Source organism: Vulpes lagopus, chromosome 23 (genome assembly GCF_018345385.1).
Source record: "Vulpes lagopus strain Blue_001 chromosome 23, ASM1834538v1, whole genome shotgun sequence".
NCBI lineage: Eukaryota > Metazoa > Chordata > Mammalia > Carnivora > Canidae > Vulpes > Vulpes lagopus.
In genome coordinates this window covers 42,079,123-42,099,461 of record NC_054846.1, presented here as the reverse complement: position 1 = coordinate 42,099,461, position 20,339 = coordinate 42,079,123, and the positions used below count along the sequence as shown (strand labels likewise).

At 43.5% G+C, this 20,339-nt stretch overlaps 1 protein-coding gene across 1 annotated transcript in view; it reads right to left on the bottom strand.

Moving 5' to 3' along the window:
* Positions 1 to 19,154, bottom strand: part of PAWR (pro-apoptotic WT1 regulator) — a 101,223-nt gene extending 82,069 nt beyond the window's left edge. The window contains exon 1 of the mRNA XM_041738255.1: positions 18,351 to 19,154. Coding sequence (XP_041594189.1) covers positions 18,351 to 18,869 — 519 coding nt within the window. The 5' untranslated portion in view covers positions 18,870 to 19,154. The remainder of the gene's footprint in view (positions 1 to 18,350) is intronic.
* Between the last annotated feature and the right edge of the window lie 1,185 nt (positions 19,155 to 20,339).

Here is a 20,339-nt window from a genome sequence, read left to right as displayed (position 1 = left end):
AAGGGTCCTTAAGGTAGCGAAACTACTCTGTATGATGTTGTAACAATGGATACACACCATTATACATTTGTCCAAACAAACAGAATGGACAACACCAAGAGTGAACCATAATATAAAAAATATAGACTTGGGGTGATGATGATGCGTCAGAGCAGGTTCATCAATTCTAACGCATGTATCACTCTGGTGGGGAATGCTGATAATGGGTGGCCCCTATGCATGTGTGGGTGCAAAGATATATTGGCAATCTTTCTATCTTCTGTTCAATTTTCCTATAAACCTAATAAAACTGCTCTAAAATATAAAATCTATTTTAAAAAACTATCAACTCTGTTCTTGGAACCAAAACAAAATTAAATGAGTAAAACATCTTAATATTAGAATGCCCATCTTGGGAGATGCCTGGGTGGCTCAGCGGTTGAGCACCTGCCTGCCTTCAGCTCAGGTCGTGATCCTGGAGTCCCGGGATCGAGTCCCACATCAGGCTCCCCACACTCAGCCTGCTTCTCCCTCACCTGTGTCTCTGCCTCTCTCTATGTCTCTCATGAATACATAAAATCTTTAAGATTAATAAATATATATAAAATGCTCATCTTATGTATTACAATTTTTTTTCTTGAACAAAAAATTCCAATTAGTAAGACTGAAAACTCTTCACAGAAAAATCACTGGGTTTCAAGAATACTAAAAATAGCTTATTCAGGAATGCCTGACAGGCAGGCTCAGTCCACAGGATTCTAAGAGCACGCCTACGACTTCTTGATCTCAGGGTTGTAAATTCAAGCCTCACATTAGGTGTAGAGCTTATGTAAAAATAAATAAGTAAACAAATTAAATTAAGCTTTGCTTTTAAAAAAATAGCTTATTCAGTTTCATTCTGAAAAATTCTATTTTACATTTAAAAAAAAAATGAGGTTTCCTGAGATGCAAACGTTGCAAAAGGAGTAATGTGCAAAATATCAAGATAACAGCAATTGCTGTGACTGACTCTTTCTCATGCCCAAACAAAATTTTTGGCACTTATTTTCTACTATTTATGTTCAAATATTCGTTGGAATAACAGAACTATTAAAAAAACTGCAGTTCACAATAAAAAATGGCTATCATAGGTTCAACTCCAAATTTTAAGTCTCCCTCAAGATTCTGTGATGTTAAAGCAGGAATCTAGGCAAAAACACAATTTATATATGAAATCACTTCTCAATCAAGACATCTGTGCCACATTCTTAATAAACATTCTTATTTGTACACAGCAAGCAATGAGCTGAGTATTGGCAATACTAAGTAAATTCTCAAGGAAAACTAAGTTGAAAAAAGAAAATATTATATTCAAATATTCACTTCATAATCAACCATAGCCTAAAGTTGTTTTGTGGGCATGCTTTTAAAGATCTGTTGACTTTAGAGACAGAGAGAGCACCGGGGCACACAAGAGGAAGCAGGAGGAGGGGCGGAGGGCGAGGAGGGCGCAGAGAATCCCATGGATACCCCCCTGGAGGTGAACCCAATTCAGGCCCTGAAATCATGACCTGAGCCCAAGAGTCAGAGGCTCAACCAAGTCAGCCACCCAGGCACCTCTATCTTCGTGCTTAAAAGCTTTAAAAACTTGAACTTAGCAAAGTGAAGTGCTGAGAAATGTAACAACAGTCTCTCTTCTCTAATCAATTTACCATCTCAAATATTCTACTAATCTCAGAGCTGAATCCCTTCTCTGTGAGAATGATATGGATGGACTTCACGGACACAGGAAAGATTTTAATCAACATGCCAGAAACACAGGACCTCTGTCTGTGTCCTGAAGGTGGAAGTAACTTCCGTGAATGCACACGTACTGCCATCTGGAAACGAAGCTGGGCAGAAAGAAGGCACTTAAGCTACAAATGCTTACTCTACACATCTCATGGAATCAATGCAAATGAGTATCCCTTGCTAAGGATCTTTGGAAAGTCACAGGTAGATCTGACTCCTTGTGAAAACACTTGATCAGATATTTAGAGGAGGGTGTCTGGTGGCCCAGTCAGTTAAGCCACGACTCTTGGCTCTGGCTCAGGTCATGCTCTCGTGGGGTCCTGAGACTGCAGCCCCTGCCCCGGGCTCCACAGTCAGTGGGGAGTCAGCTTGAGGATTTTCTCCCTCTGCTCCTCCCCACCATTTGCACATGTGCATGCGAGCTTTCTCTAAAATAAATAAATCTTTAAAAAAAAAGATATTTAGAGGAAAGCCACATAAGAACAAGTGTGGACCAAGAAGTGATAGGATTAATATTTTAACATAAACATATTCTAGTTAACATGATCAGGTAAACATTAGTATCTTCTCAAAGCTTTATATACACCTTACGAAGCTGTACACATTCAATGAAAATACCATCATTAACCAAAGTATTTTTTGGTGACCTTCTTTTCGAATTTCCATTACAGCTTCAGTATATTTTCCAAACAACTGGTCATTTGATAAATCAATTGATCACCTCAGCTGTGCCATTAACTCCTTAATGGTAACAAATGTTTGTCATTTGAGGGTAGATCTGACTTTTTGAAATCTACCTGAAGTCCTCTGGGTTACTCAGATTATTAGGTTAAGGAAAATAATTAATGATCAAAAATGAAATGTTAGACCCTTAAATGCATATTGCTAAAATGAAAGCAGCCAGTCTAAAATGGCTTTATACGGTAGCATTCCAGCTATAAGACATTTTGGAAAAGGTAATACTATGGAGACGGTAAAAAGATGAGTTAGTTGCCAGGGGAGGGAAGGAAGCCTGGACAGGTGCAGCACAGAGGATTTTTAGGGCAGTGAAACGATTCCCTAGGATACCGTAATGGTTCATATACGACATACACTCAAAATCCAAAAAAAGTATATACAAAGAGTGAACTCTAGTATCAGCCTTAGTTAATACTGGTTCATCAGGGGATCCCTGGGTGGCTCAGTGGTTTAGCGCCGCCTGCCTTCGGCCCAGGGCGTGATCCTGGAGTCCCGGGATCGAGTCCCACGTCGGGCTCCATGTGTGTGTGGGGCCTGCTTCTCCCTCTGCCTGGGTCTCTGCCTCTCTCTCTCTGTCTCTCTATGTCTATCATGAATGAATAAATAGAATCTTAAAAAAAAAAAATACTGGTTCATCAGGTGTAACAACGTACCAATGCAAGATGTTAAGAGAGAAACTCGGGCAAGAATGTGAGAATTCTCTGCTTTCTACTCAATTTCTCTATAAACCTAAAACTGCTCCAACATGTTACTATGAACTAATGTGAGTGATTCAGATGATCCAGAGTAGAGAGAGCTTTGAAAGGAACATCAGGGACGCCTGGGTGGCAGTAGGTTGAGCATCTCTTGATTTAGCTAGAGTTGTGGGATCAGGCCTCACATCGGGCTCCGAGCTGGACACAGATTCGGCTTGAGATTCTCTCTCCCTCTCCCTGTGCCCCTCCCCCCCACTCATGCTCTCTAAATAAATCAATAAAATCTTAAAAAAAAAAAAAAACATCAAAGCAAACTACCAATTATATTACCTGTATCCCTCTTCCATGTGTTTCAAGATTGAGATTTTATAGTATGTACATTTTCAGTTATGAACTTTCTGCTTATAAGATGAAATTCTCTCAAAGTTCAAGGACAAATTAACAAGCCAACAGCAGTAAACATCAGTATGTCTTCAGATCAAACAAGCCAGAAACAAGGTTAAATGATTTGAAACGTAATTTGGGAGACTGGCTTAAGAGAAAATATTTAGAATTCTAGACCCGGAAAATACACAACCTCTTCAAATACCCCAGGGATATCTACAGAAACGTCCCGTGCATTAGGTCATGGAGAGAACCTCCACGAGAAAGATCACACAAAGAACATTCCACCAATGAACGTCTCCTTAATTCTACCATCCAGAGAGAATCACTGTTCATCAGTGCACAGATACCTTCCCAAGCCTTTTGCTGGGCCTCTGACGCTCACATGTAGCTTTTACTCCAAAATAAGCAAAAAAAGAGAGAAAAACCTCTTAAAATACGTAAATAGAAATCTGAAAGCAAGTTAAATACGAGGAGGTCAACTTTGCTCGGGCTAAGGGGATATTGGGAGAAAAAAAACCAAAGAGACAACTAATCCCTCAAATCAGTAATTCAGTATGGTTTATCATATCTCTGTGCTTCACTTTCCTGATCTGTAAAACAGGAAGACCACTGACCTGCTGGAGTCTTCTAAAAACGCAGTGAGTTAATACCCATAAAGGACCTAGAAGAGTGCCTACTGGCCCAGTAAGCGTGCAAGTGCTACCTACCTATCAACATGGCCCGCTTATCCTGAGAAACGAATGCCTTTCTCTTCACCTACAATCAAAATAGTAAGGCATTCTAAACCCCAGTTTGTAGTATAAGTGATGTCTGGTTTAATTATTGTCTTTGAAATTATCATGTGACTCATAATAAGTTCCCCTAAGCGCTTCAACTAAAGACAGTAATAGTCCATTAAACAAGACATAAAACTGAAAATGTTAATGAACGACACTCTACTACCATGTGCTTTCACACACAATGTTGCCCCGCCTGGTGCAGGACAGCCTCCCAATTCATCTCCTTACTACGTTCTCCGTTCTCCGCTCCCTCTAACCTAGTCTACACACCACTGCTCAGCTGACCCTGTTATATTCCTGGTATCACAAATATCAAAACATCCTGCTCGAGGTTCTCCTACAGGCTGATACAAGAAGCCTAAAATCTTCAGCCCAGTTTTCAAAATCCTTCACAATTCTGCTCCTTAACTTCTCTATTATTATGTTCTAATATAAACCCTTTATTCCAATCGTGGGGGTTGCTAACTCCCACCTTTCTATCTCAACCCACCCTGCTCTCTCTGTCTGAAACAATGACTCCTCTTTATGTGTCCACTACTTATAGTCCCTCACAATCAGCTCAAATCTCACACTCCCTCCAGGAAACTTTCTGGGCCATCCAGTTCTCTAGGGATCTCTCTCACTTCCCTGTACTAACAGCACAGTGTAACATTTAACATATTTATTTTTCATGTTTCAAAATTATCTTAGGTACTCTTCTTTCTCCAAATAAGATTGTAAATTGTTCAAGGACAAAAGGATGAACCAGAGTTCATCCAAATCCTGAGTGTTGGTAACAGAACAGATAGAGCAATTCAAATGCCCAAAATGCCTTTTTCAGTGTCTAAAATGTATTAAGTACTGAGACTGAAAAGTAAAATAAATAAATATGCACTTAGACTGTGGTAAATGTATTGTAGCTTTATCAGAGACCCAAATTATGAAATAGTCCATAGCCATTAAGAATAACAACAACACAGTGGGGCACCTGGCTGGCTCAACCAGAACAGGTGACTCTTGATCTCAAGGTTGTGAGTTCAAGCCCCACACTGGGTGTAGAGATTACTAAAAACTATAAATAAACTTAAAAAAAAAAAAAAGCACAGTATATATTTACTGGCATACAAAGATATTCATAAGATACTGAAAACAAAAAGGTTTAATAGTATTTGTAGTAGAATAGTCTTTTTTTTTCTTTTAAAGATTCATGAGAGACCCCAGAGAGAGAGGCAGAAATATAGGCAGAGGGAGAAGCAGGCTCCCTGCAGGGAGCCAGATGCTAGACTTGATCCCAGGACCCCGGGATCACGACCCGAACCAAAGGCAGACACTCAACCACTGAGCCACCAAGGTGTCCCAGTATTTGTAGAAAGATTAAACTTCTAGAGATGTATTTTTCATGTGTATAACTAAAAATATACTCAAGAATTGTATACCAAAACTATAAAGTTATAGTCATCATTGAATAGTGGGAATTATGTTTATGAAGCAAAGAAACATGCAGCAGTTAATATCTCCTTTAAAGTATTTTATTTTTTTTAATCTCTTTCAAAAAGCTTAAAAGTAATATTATTATTGGCCATATTTAATGATATCATGTTTAACAGTTTCTGAAAATATACATGGAATATAATCTTATTGCATAAGTAAAAATGGAAAAAAAAGTCAAATTGATATAGTAATCTATAGCTAACCTTTGGACAATCCTGTTTTTGCTAATTTTTAAAATTTTATTTCTAATTTTTATTTTAGAATTTTTAATTTCTAATTTTCTACAAATAAGTAAGCATTTTCTTTGTATCACCAAAAGTAAACGAACACTATTCCTAAAACATGGTTTGAAGCAGCACTTGATTCCTCTAAAAGAGGGCAGGAGGGATGAAGGGGGCAGGGTGCTTCTGTGGAAGTTGAACAAATAATATGGGAGGACAGATTCAAAGGCAATGCTCACTCTTCAGCACTTGCATTCTAAGCATCTATATTGCAAGATCAACTGGAAGAATATAGGAATGGAAAAAAACACCAGCTTTTCTATCAAGCACAGGGCCAAATCTGAACCCAGGGACAATATTAAACTATGAACTTCTTCACGGTAACACTCCGTACAGAGCCTGACCATTTAATGGCATCAGAGCCCCCATCTCCACTCCATCATGCTCCACTAACAAAGTCACTCCCAAATCTATCTACACTACAGAATGATTTTTGTAATAAAGATAATTACTTGGGCACAACTTTACTTAGAGGCTATTCTCTCCTCTCATTTCTTTCTAACCCACATGGAAATTTGGGATTTATTTATCATATGCATATAATTTTTACATGATGTTGTGTTGTCTGTTATTCTCGAATAGATGCCTGTCCCCAAACAAGAAGATCCCCTTAATGACTTCAAACTAGGCAGGCAAAAGTTTTCCATTCCAGAAGCTGTCAGAGCTACTGTATATACAGGTACAGAGAGAGGAGAGAAACACCCAGACAACACCACTAGCAGAGAACAGCAGAGTTAACGTCTGAATTCCTCAGCATGACATTCAGAGCCATCACGACTGGTCCATATTATTCCTCTTCGGCTGTTCTCCATCCACTCCCCACCATGAATTCTCTGCACACCAAAGTTTCCTCTATTAGAACGCATCTCTCTCTCTTTCCACCAATGATAACCAATGTGTGTGCATTGGGACCCAAACAAATCTAAAGCAAATCCAATTTCTGTCAGTATGGCCTTTGGGCAAGTCACAACTTCTTTGAGGGGTCTTATAAAATAAGGAATATAGTTTTAAAATCTACCTCGTGAGTTAATGTGGAGACTACAACCAACACATGGAAATCCCCCAGCACAGTGCTGGGTAGACAGGAGGGATGTATATGTAATAAAATGCTATTATTTCCTGGCTTTGTGCCTTCACAAATGCTATTTTCCTCTACATAAAATGTTACCGAGTCAACCTTCTCCATTTGGGAAATCCTTTGTATCAGTCAAGATACGAGGCTTAATACTACTTTATTTTATGTAAAGCCCTCCTTGACTCCCTTATGTAGCTGATGGCTCCCTTTTCTGAGCTGGTTCAGTATACTCTATGCTCTTCTCTACCATAGTTCTTATTACATCAAATTCCATTTATGTGCTATGAACTGAGCATTTGTGGCTCCCCAGAATTCCTATGTTGAGACCCTAACCGCCCAGTACAACAGTATTATCATAGATGGGGCCCTTGAGAGACGATCAGGCCATAACAATGGGGCCCCTCACAAATGGGATTAGTGCCCTGATAAGCGAGATCCCAGTAATCTCGCTCACCCCTTCCACCATGGGAGGACAGAGTGAACCAGGAAGCAGCTCTCACCAGACACCAATTCTGCTGCTGCCTTGGACTTCGCAGCCTCCAGAACTGTGAGAATGTCTGTCGTTTGTAAGCCATCCTGACTAGGGTATCCTGTTATGGCAGCCTGAACTAAGACATCACCTTTTTCTCTGAGAAAAGACTGAAAGTTCCTTGAATACTGGTGAGCATGTAATCCATCTTTGTATCACCTAGCACTGAGCCTGGGACACATAGCAGGCGCTCCAATGTTTCCGAGTAAACCAAGTAAAAAAGAATCTAACAAAAAATGCAGTAGAATCCAAGGGAGGGAAGGATAAGGGCAGACACTACAGGAGAGTCAAATAGGCTCAAAGTAGAAAAGCTGCCGCCTCATTGGGCCATTAGGAGGTCACAAGCAACCTTGAAGAGACCAACTTCATAGAAGGCAATGAGCAATGTAACGGGAGTCAGCAGGTGAAAACAATGCTGCAAGTTGAGCAATTAAGAAAAGTTGAAAGTGGGACCCCTGGGTGGCTCAACGGTTGAGCGTCTGCCTTCATGCTCAGGGCGTGATCCTGGGGTCCTGGGATCGAGTCCCACGTGGGGCTCCCTTCATGGAGCCTGCTTCTCCCTCTGCCTGTCTCTCTCTCTCTCTCTCTCTCTCTCTCTCTGTGTGTCTCTCATGAATAAATAAATAAAATCTTTAAAAAAGAAAAGTTGAAAGTGAAGGAGAATTAAGGGAACAGTTCTTCATGGCAAGATGAACCAAGAGGAATAGGCCAAGTATTCAAGAAAGAAGGAAAACAATAAGCAAGATTTAGATAGGAATCAGGGTATAGGTAGCCCTGGGGGGAGGGAGTCCTGGCTCAGCTACAGGTTCGGAGTTTGAGGTTGAATCTTCCAGCTCAAAAGTTTGTTATGTAATTTCCTAATTACCAGTGAAATCCCTCTTAATCCACCCATTCCTCTCCTTCCCTACCACCACTGCCCTAGCAATCAGGATCAGTATGCTCTTAAATGAGAATTCTTATCTCTAGTCACATCTGCTCCCTGACCCTTTCTCCATCTCATTACTTGGAATGACCTTCTCAAGCCACTGGTGCATGGATTTTGGATGGACAAATGTAGGTGTGCACATAATTGTATAAACAGATGTATAATATGGGTATATACATAAAAACTAGAATATTGGTTTAGAAAACTGGATTCGTTCCAATGCACCAGATATATTAGGGAACAAGTTGAGCACAATACAAATTTCACACCTGCCTGTGGGCAACTGAAAGAAATACTAGGTAAGCACAGAAAATGCAACCAGTCCCACAGAACATCACAGAATGTGCACATCTCAGACGTGCACTCACTCCTGTTACAGGCCTCCCCACCCACATCTGGTGTTACGGCTTCAGTCCAATTTAAGATGACTCTTCCTCCGTCACTTCCAAATTGCCACCCTTTCGACCCCCAACCCCCACTTCTATAAGAAAACTCAAGTCTTTTTCAAGGTCACATCTATTGTAGTATTTATACATTCCTTAAGCATTTAACATGTAAAATTGTGCTATATATATAATTTGCTTCTATATCACCTGCTTTTAGGTTTCTATCTTTTTACACTTCACTTACAAAATTTCTGAGTGTTATGCCCCTAAACTCCACTTTTCCTTATGTCCTAATTTTAATTGTGTGATCCTGCACATATGATTAGGAACTTTTATATGATGTTATTACTTATACACACTCACAACTATTGCAGCTCTGATTACTAATTTCCCACTGAAATCAAAGGCTACAGAGGAGGTTTTAAAAAAATGGGCATGGGGAACATAGGGTAGCTCAGTCAGTAAAGCATCTGACTCTTGATTTCAGCTCAGGTCATGATCTCAGGGTCCTGGGATCGAGCCTCACGTCTGATTCTGTGCTCAGCCAAGAATCTGCTTGAGGATTCTCTCTCTCCCTACCTCTGCCCTCTCTCTCTCAATAAATCTTTAAAAAATATAACTGGGCATCCTTCACAATTATTTGAAGGTCCTAGTACCTATGAGGTGTTTTGAAAGATCCAAACACTTGTCTTGAAGAACACTTCAGGAAACTTCAGGAAATACAATACATGGGACGCCTGTGTGGCTCACTGGTTGAGCGTCTGCCTTTGGCCCAGGGCCTGATCCCGGGATCGAGTCCCAGGTCGGGCTCCCTGCATAGAGCCTGCTTCTCCCTCGGCCTGTGTCTCTGCCTCTCTCTCTTGGTCTCTCATGAATAAATAAATAAAATGTTTAAAAAAAAAAAAAAAGGAAATACAATACATGAAAAGAAATATACTGCTGTTTATCTTAAGACAACTTACTTATCTGTCAATCAGACAGCTCTATAGGGCACAGAAGTAGTAGAGTCCTTTACCAATTAAGTAATGCTTAAGTTTTTTCATATCAAGCAACACAAACATATCCATCCCTAAAGACAGAAAGTGTAATGGTGGTTGCCAGGGGCCAGGTAGGTAGAGCGCAGTTATTATCTTACAGAGTTTTAGTTTTACAACAGGAGAAGAGTAATGGGATAGAGAGTGATGATGACTGCACAATAATATATTCAATACCATTGAATGCACACTCCAAAGCAGGTAAGATTTTATTAGTATTTTACCACAACACAAAGAAAAAAAATTCCTATATTGCACACCTGAAACTAATTTTTTAAAAAATCCATCCTTAATTTTAAAGATCACCACCATAAAAATATTCATGATGAACTACTAAATACACACAAAATCTGTATAGTGTGGTTCTGTTTTTTATGTAGATATAGAGAAAAAGGGTCAGAAACAAATATATCAAGGGACGCCTGGGTGGCTCAGCGGTTGAGCATCTGCCTTTGGCTCAGGGCCTGATCCTGGGGTCCTGGGATTGAGTCCTGCATCGGCCTCCCTGCACGGAGCCTGCTTCTCCCTCTGCCTGTGTCTCTGCCTCTGTGTGTGTCTCTCATGAACAAATAAATAAAATCTTAAAAAAAAAAATATGGGTAAGATAACAGGTGATGTTTATCTTTTCCTCGACTTCCAGAAGGAGAACTACAAGGAACACATTCCTTTTTATTTTTAAACACGTTATTTTTACCAGCAGAAAAAATTTAAATCTCAGTTATTTGTGTTTCTGGCTATACACCCACTGGTATAGCATCAGGCCTTAGCCATTTATCACATTGTCCTTGGGTTAACTAAATTCCTTCACCAAATTCTTACGGGTCAAAATGTAGTTTTCAGTTATAGTTTTATTTGTTTTATACGGTTGGATTTTTTTTTTTTTAAGGCTGTTGTATTCTGAAGGTATTTTGTTAGGGTTTTGCTGAAATGAATAGAAAGGAGAGAATTTATGTTACAGATTACATTTCTGTGATAGCTAAAAATTTGTTTACAGTTTCTTTACATAAACTCTAGAGGACTGAAAAATAAAAATAATACAATTTGAAATACAGGATGAAAACATGTTTTATAATAAAATTCACTTTGAAAGACAGCATTTAATATTAAGCTTATGAGCATAAAAGTAAACTATTTAATCTTATTTCTACATTCAGGACCTTGAGATCATGACCTGAAAAATTTACAAGTTATACAAAGTATGAAATGATTTTCTATTACTTTTGGAATTTCTTTCTGAATATTTTTAGCAGTACTTAAAAAAGAATGGAAATATTAATTTAAAAAACAATATTAAACATACAGAAGATGGTACTTGAATAAAAAGTAGCTGAAATAGTCAAAGAAGACATCATGGGTTTCAAATTCTTGACAAGACTTTTTGATATCCTATAGTGCAAACCAAAGTTGATCCACACCTAACTTACATAATCTTAATTCTATCACAGAATAAATGTTTACTATCCAATTTTCACATGCTAGGTTTTGAACTCACTGGAGCAGCTTCTTCCTTTGAAGTGTATAATTCTGCTTTTAGAAATTAAATGTTCTTACAACTTCATTCAGACACGGTGCCTATTGTATTTTTACTTAACCCAAAGACAATGTGATAAGTGGCTTAGGCTTAATTCTATACCAGTAGGTATATGGCTACAAACACAAACACCTAAGATTTAAATTCAAAGTTCCCTCAGCAATAACTATTTTAAGAAGCAACTGGCTGAGAATGCCTATAGATTTAATATGTGAGAGTAAACAAGAGAAAAAAATCATTCACTTGGGAATATTTTGATAAGATGGACAAAACCTGCTTTAAGAGTTTGAGCTACTAATGAAATACATTTACAAACATAATTATATGCTTTCCCTTAAAGATATTTAAAAATGAAAAATGAATGAAAGTTCAAATTACACATTAAGTAGAGTTTTTGGTTTTTCTTTTCCCTGTAGTCTAGGCTTCTAATAAATTCAGGACAAGAAGCAAGGCAGATGCAACATTTTGCACTAACTGTCTATTACATAAATGTTTAAGGTGCTTTGAATTTCCAAGTAGCTCTGTTAAAATGTCTACGAAGTTTTTTTATTATAAGGAAAAAAAGAATTTTCAGCATCCCAATAATAAATTTCCATTAGACATCAGCAGCCAGTTATCAATATAAACCTACACATTAACTATAATTTATCATTTTATCAGTTTTAGGACACTGACACCAACATTATTTTATCTGATCAGGTAACAAACCTGTTAGACAATCAGTATCAATTTCCCTTGACGGATCAGTAAACCATTACAGGGCATCTAAGTCAGTTCTCTCCAAAATTTAGAGTGTATAAGAATCACTCAACATGTTAAGACTGCAGACTCAGATACCCCTCCCTGTCCCCAGGATGAGGTGGATCCCAGAAATTCACATTTCAAATAAGCAACACAGGTGATACTGGTATGCAGGTGGCCCCCATCCCCATAAGTCCCGGGCACATCCTTTCAGACACTGATTTAAGTAACATGACTAAGGTTTTAGGTGGTTTAAAACTCCATTTTTACTTTGAATCAAAGCTCCCATATGTTTAGACAGTAGAGCATTGCAGAGCTCCATGAAAGATATGCAAAATTTTAAATTTTTAAAAATTTATTTAAAAATTTTACCTTGAGTTAAATACCTCTTATACTAATCTCCTATACAAACAAACGGTAGCAGGTGTTTTAAGAAACATAAAACTGTTAGAAAATTCCATCACAGTTTCTTTCATTTTCTCTGTGATATGCAGGAAAAACTGAAATTTAATTATTCGGATACTGCTGCATTTTATAGGGTGGGAAGCTAAAACTTAGGTACTACAGGTTTTAAAAACATTAAGATGAAAACACAAAAGCACTTAGAGCACAGCTTTATGAATACACTAACTACTGAACTGAATAATTTAAAGGATTAATTTTATGATAAATGAATTATATCTCACTTCTTAAAAGCACTCAGAAAATTTTAAACTCTAATATTTGCCACTCATTTTAAAGACATATATTAATTAGCCTTGCTATTAAACATGTATGCCAACTTTGCTATAGTCTGACCTATAACACAGGTGCTAAAAACCAATGTAGAAATAATAAACAGCATAAATAAAGCCACTAGCTTGATAATGATTTTAAGGAAGAATTTTAGTGTCACTATTTACTCTCAAGTTTTTCTAATGAAGTCCCACTTTATCTGCCTTTTATTAGAGGGCTATTTTCAAGGTCTATAGCAATGTTAGCATCTTCTGGTTTACTAAAATAATCTTTGTCTTTCTTAAACTAGGTATACAGTATATGATACACTGAAATAGATTAAGATGGCTATTAAGCATCAGGCTTTAAAGGCAGGCTATCTCTGCTCCTCACCACATATGTGACCTCAGTCAAATAAGTAACTTATCTGCTCTACCCCATTTTACCATAAGGTTGTGGTGAGAATGCATCAATACATGTAAAGTGCTAAGAATAGTGCCTAGAACCTAATAAGCACACCATAAATGTCATCTACCTTAATTACATAATTCTTTTTATAGAAAGAGGCTTCTCACCTTAGACAACTCATTACAATTCCTGAGAATATTAAAATTTCAATTTATTTTACCAATGAGTTCAAACATTTAGGAAAGTTGGGCTATCTTAAGGCAGTCTTAGTGTTCGTACTATACCTAGCCTACTGACAAGTCCAATTTTCTCCAACCCTGAGTCACTATTAGTTCCTCTTCTGACTCATCACATAGAAAGGTAGACAGTCTGGAATATAATGGGCATACCAAAAGGCATTTCTTAATCTACCTGGATTTACATGATTTACCAAGTAGAACTTGTCCTACATAATGTTCAATAAATATGCTGAATAATTATGACTTAAAAGTGTGCTCACCTAAAAGTGCTTTCTATATATTATATGCTCCTTTAAATAACAGGGTAAGTGTTTTAACCCCATCCTGACAGAAAAACAACGTAACACTTAAGTAAAAACAAAGAGTCAGTTTCTTTGTTTCTGACTTCTAGCCAAAAAAAGGATTTTGCCTGGTGCTCAAAATTTTGCCAAGTCAACTATAAAATAAGAGGGTCTAACACAAGACCTGAATCTACAAATTTGACCTTAATTTCTATTCAGTTCCTTTTACTGTTTTCTCCCCAGCCAGATGTTTATATTACTTAAGATAACCTCTAATAAAAAGTCACAGAAAAAAATTTAAAAAGCTATCAGGAAATAAGCTAAATAATGCAAAGTAGGTTCTTTTTTAATTTTAATTGTTTTAGGTTTTTTTTTTTTAATTTTAAGTAGGCTTCACAATCGATGTGGAGCTTGAACTCAGGACCTTGAAATCAAGATTTTCACACTCTACTAACTGAGCCAGCCAGGTGCCCCCAGAGGAGGTTAATTCTTAAAAAACACTTTCCCAAGAGGCACAAGTACACCAAAAACAACAAAAGAAAAAACGTTTAAAATATTGCTCTACCACTGATTCACTTTCCATAGGATCCTGAGTCGTTTAAATTTTCCAAGCCTCCATTTTCTTCTCTGGAAAGGAGGATAAAGAGAGAAACTGTAACTACCACATGGCATTGCTCTGAGCATTAATTAAAACAACGCATAAAGCAGCACTCTAGCCAACCACTATGAAAAAAGTAAGCTGCAATATATGCTAACTTTATGGTTTCAATCAAAACTGGAGTGCCATTCCACCTCTACCTATTGATATTTATATTTTCTAGGGTAACCCTCTCTGTTAAAGTCCTCGTGCAAACCTATTAAATGGCAGTGACTTCATAAGCACTCTGAAAACAGCAGTGGTCCTGTCTAGGAATCCCTCTTCAACCAGCCCCCTCCTTGAACTAGGTGCCCTGGCTCAGCAACAGGCCGCACTTCCAGGACTGCGCCCAGCTCTCTACAGCCCCTGAGAGGCCTGCGACAAGGCCTGGCTTCTATTCACGCCCAAATCCCCAGACTGTGGCCCAACAGTTCTAAACCCTGACTCACGCTAGAATCACATGAGAAGTTTATCAAAATACTAATGCCTGGGATCCATCCCAGACCCATTAAATCAAACAAGGGTCAGGGAGGGAAAAGCGAAGTGTTCTGCACGGGGAGCATTTTCTTTTAAGATCCTCATGTGATATTAACTCTCTGCCACAATTAAGAAGCACTGCCCTCTGATATTTACAATACTATACAAACAGGTATGTATACATGTATGTGTGGATATACATATATACATATATACACACGTAACTACAGAAACAGAAGTCTCAGCTCAAGACCCTCCTCGGAAGTTTCTCATGGCCCAATCCTCTCTTCCCTCCAAACACAAGATTTATATATATATATATATATATATATATATATATATTTTTTTTTTTTTAGATTTTTAAGTAATCTCCACATCCAACGTGGGGCTCGAACTTACCAACCCTGAGATGAAGGGTCACACGCTCCACCAACTAAGCCAGTCTGGCACCCCTACACACGAAATATTCCTATTTCACAATCTGCTGTGTTAGGATGGCTTTTCAACTATTAACTCAGTACTTGAGTTTTTTCACATAATTATGCCTTATGCCTCCTCCTGGATTACAGTCCTGCTCCTTGAGAATATACACTGCCTCACTCTTCTTTTTTTCCACAGCACTTACAACAGTGCCTCAAACACAGACGTGTAATAAACATCTGACTGATCTAACAAACATATACAAGAATTATTGGCAGGAAGTATATCTAAATTATCCAATTTGGGCTACTGCCTAAAAAAATAAAGTAAAAATTCAGGAAAAAAATCTTTTTAAATTTTTACCCTAGTAAATGAAAGCCAAAGTCTGTCTCACTAACAAGCTACTGAATATTTGCACTTTTTATTACACTCACAAGTAGTAGCCCACCCAGCTTCCCATCCCCATCCACCACTCTGAGTTTCTGACTTGCTTCCCTGCTAAAACTATCTTCTGCTTGGCTGTAGGCTCTTTAGCTAGTGTCAGGTATCTCTACAACAATTTTATGATACTCTGTAATTAGTAAAATAAGCTAATGAAAGTCACCGTGAATGTGCCACAGAGGCGTTTAATAAATACTTCCTGAAGGAGCTTCAATGTTTATCAACCACCAAAATAGATGGTTTTGCAAGATGCAAAACATCTTGCATGTAAGTTACATGTTACTCCTCTACTATAAACTTGGTTGACAATACTGTCTGAAAATAAGAGTCTTTCTCAACAATATATACAGTACAAGTCTACTCTTGAATAGTGACAGATTGCTGATCTTCTGTTTTTATGATATTTACAAACCTGAAAATTCTGTAAGACATTTTATGGCTGCTTCCCCCAGGAGTGCTAAGTTCTATTGCACAAGAAACTCCACAGCAACGGACCCTCTCAATGTTGAAACTACCAAGAGAAATGAATGGCACACAATCCTAAAACAAACCACTGCCTAAAGATATAAGGATGGCCCACCTTTAAGGTTTTGTGTCATATATTTACCACTATTAAAATAATCTGAAAGATTTAAGTGGCTTTTATGAAAAGAGGAGGAGGCCCTCCAGAAGTATGCCTGCTAATTATTAGATCCTGCAGTAAAACATTACCATGTTTTGTTGCGTCCTACAGCGACAGATAGAGCCATAGTTACCACAAAAAGAAAGCAGTCCTCAATTCCCTATTCAATAAAAAAAAAAAAAAAAAAAAAGGCTCAAATTCCACAGACAAAAAAAAATGGTACCCTGGGTTGTTTGTTTTTAAGGAAGATTAAATTTAGGAGTTGCCAACACCCAAACGAAAAACATTCCAGAGTATTAGACTCAATTGTAGTGGGGAGTCATCTACATTCTCGGCACTATGTTCCCTAACCCGAAGCAGGAGTATTAACAAAGGATGTTTCTTAGGATCCTGCAAGATACACCACACTTATTTCCCCAGTAAACATTACCCTTGTTAAAAACAGAAAAGGTACTTGAAAAGTAACAATTCCAGCACAAGCAGCCAGACCAAAAAAAAAATGAAGTCTAACATCTGCCAAGATATTTCCCAAAATAAGACCCCTGTCAGATGAACAATGAGGAAAAGATTGAAAATGACTAATTCTTTTATTTGGACCATCAGCTACTCTTAAAAATAAAGTTGAGGAATGTAGCTTTTCCAAAGCCTTGTCTTTAGTTTCCCCCTTAATCTTCATATTTCTAACTTACAAAAAAAAGAAAAAGAAAAAGAAAACCCTAGAAATTTGATTACCACTTTCATGAATTCCTTTTAAAGCAATTTAATGAATAACAGATCTTTTGTGCAAGTAGCAAGCCGCAGAGGACAGTTTTGCTGGCTGATAAAAATCTGTCTGAAACTTGCATATAAAAATATACCCTTCAAAGGGCAAACCGTGATTTTTCCAGGTATGGAAAACATATTAACACTTAAGAAGCTGGGTATGTCTGGCACTGCCCCTAACTTACTGTGCGTGCTTTTACTTGAACCACAAAGTTAATACATTCTTATTAATTATTTACTGGGTATCAAAGCTGAAAAAAATCAGAAAGCCACGACGGAAAAAAAAAAAAAAAAAGTTTTAACAAATAAAGAAAGAAACCCTAAGGAGCCAATGGGGAAAAAAGAAAGAAACCCTAAAGAGCCAATGGGAGGGGGAAAAAAAATGCAAGTACTACTTTGGGTGAAAGAAGGTTGTGGAACCACTTCCCAAACCCGGGGAGCTTCTATTAAGGTCACCAAAATTGGGTTTTGTTTTGTTTTGTTTTCCTTGGGGGTAGAGAGAGGTGCGGAGACACGTCCTCCTAGGAAGAGGCTGCAGCCTGCCGGGGGTGGAGGCGGCTGGCAGGCCCCAGACACCAAGCCCGCCGCGGCCGTCTCCCCGTCTCCCCGCTGCACGGAGCCCCGCACTACGGACGGGGACCGGGACGGGGACGGGGACGGGGACGGGTCGCCCGCAGCGTGGTCGCGGCGGCCGCAGCCCCCGTGGCCCCGAGCACCCCTGAGGCCCAGGCGCGCGTCGGGAGCGCTCGGCCCGCGGCTCGGCGCAGGGGGCGCCGCGGGGACTTAGGGCCTCGGGTTAGAGACGCTGCCAGCCGGGCCCCGCGGGGCGGGGTCGCGCTCCGGCCGCGGCTCCGCGCAGGTGCCCCCGACACGGGCCGAGGGAACGGCGGGCGGCGCGCCCCGGAGGCTCGGGAGGGCGCGGGGGTCGCCAGCCGGGCGCGTCGCCATCCCCCGGCCGCCGGGGCTGTGCCGGGGCTGCTCCCGGGCGCCGACGCGCCGAGGAGCACGTGTGCGCGGCCGCGCGCTCACCTCCGCCGCGGGGATGTTGACCACGCCGGTGGAGCGCCGCTTCTCCCGCAGCTTCCTCTTCTCGATCTGCCCTTTGCCTTTCCTGGCGCTGGGGCCCGCGCCCTTGCCCCTGCCCGCCGCGCCGTCCCGCTCCTCGCGCTCCTCCTGCTCGGCGGGGGCGGCGGGGGCCGCGGCGGGGGCGGGGGGCTCGTCCTCGGGCCGCCGGGGGCCGGGGCCGGGCCGGGGCAGCGGCGCGGGGCCCCCGGCGCAGTTCACGCCCCCGGAGCCCGGCCCGGCAGGTGCGTGGCTGCCCAGCTCGGCGGCGGCGGCGGCGGCGGCGGCGGCGGCGGGGCCCGGAGTCCCCGCCGGGGGCTTCCCGCCCGCGTCGCCGCCGCCCCCGCCCCCGCCCCCGCCCCCGCCCGCGGCGGCCGGGCCCGCGGGGTTCTGCTTGGCGCGCATCTTCTCGCGCTTCGCCTTCCACTCCTCCAGGAAGTCCGTGGTGCTGCCGCCGCCGCCCGCCCGGTAGCCGCCGGTCGCCATGTTCCCCGCGGGGCGGCCGCGCTCCCCGGCCCCGGCCCCGGCCCCGGCCCCGCCGCCGCCGCCCTGCACAGGCCGGAGGGACGCTGCGGCGCAACGAGCCCGGGCGCGGGGCCGACGGTCTGCGGGGCGCACACGGGGGCGGGAAGGGAAGGCTGAGTCCTCGCCCGGCCGGGTCCGCCCGCCGCCGCCGCCGCCGCCCCGCTGCCCCGCTGCCCCGCGAGCGGCCGCCGCGTCCCCTCCCTGCCAGCGGCTCCGACGCACCTACACGGCGGCCCGGGCCGGTCGCCGCCCCCGGGGGCGGGGAAGGGGCGGGGAAACGGGCTGGCCACGCCCCCAGAGGTCGGCCCCGCCCACGCCCCGCCCACGCCCCGCCGGGGTCTGCGCCGGACCCGGACTCGGACCCGGCCCCGCCACCTGTCGGCGCGGCGCACCTCCGGCCGCTCGCCCCGCCCCGCCCCGCCCCGCCCCGCCCCGCCGCCCCCGGGCGACGCGCGAAGCCCCAGGCTGGCCGCTGTGCAGTTGGGGCGCGGGCGGTCGGGGCAGCCCCTTACCTGGGAGGAGGTGGGGGGGCGCCCAGGTGAGGCCCCGCGGCGGCGCGGAAGCGGTTGCCGCCAACCAGCGGCCGGGGCTCGCGGCTTCCCGGGGCCGGCCGGGCGGAGGGAGGGGCGGGGGGAGCCGAGCGGCGCCGGGGCGCGGGCGGAAGGGGCCGAGACGGCGCGCGAGGGGGGTGTCCTGGCCGCCGCCCGCCCCGCCCCGCCCCGCCCCGCCGCTCAGGTGCGCGCCGCCGGCTCCCGGCCCCGCGCCTCCCGCTGCGAGCGCGACCGGCCGACCCTCCGTGGCCCCCCCGCCCCCCGTGGCCCCCCCGCCCCCGTCCCCCCACGCAGCACCTGGGGCCGCCCTCCCATGGCCAGCGCCGCCCCCCTGTTCGCCCCCCGCAGCCCCTCGGGCCGCTCCCCCGCCCCCCGTAGTCCCCCGTGCCCCCTCCCATGCACCCCCTTGCACCCCCTCCGTCCCCCCAATCCCCCGTCCCCCTGATCCCCCCCGCAGCCTCTCGGGCCGCTCCCCCGCCCCCCGTAGTCCCCCGTGCCCCTGGCCCCTCCCGTGCACCCCCTTGCACCCCCTCCGTCCCCGTTCCCCAATACCCCGTCCCCCTGATCCCCCCCCGCAGCCCCCCCGTGCCCCCTCCCGTGCACCCCCTTGCACCCCCTCCGTCCCCCGTCCCCCCAATCCCCCGTCCCCCTGATCCCCCCGCAGCCCTCGGGCCGCTCCCCCGCCCCCCGTAGTCCCCCGTGCCCCCTCCCGTGCACCCCCTTGCACCCCCTCCGTCCCCCGTCCCCCCAATCCCCCCGTCCCCCTGATCCCCCCCGCAGCCCCTCCGGCCGCCCTCCCGTGGCCCCCCGCCCCCCGTCGCCCCCGCAGCACCTGGGGCCGAGCCCCCGGCCGCCTTCGTCCCCCTGCCCCCCCGCCCCC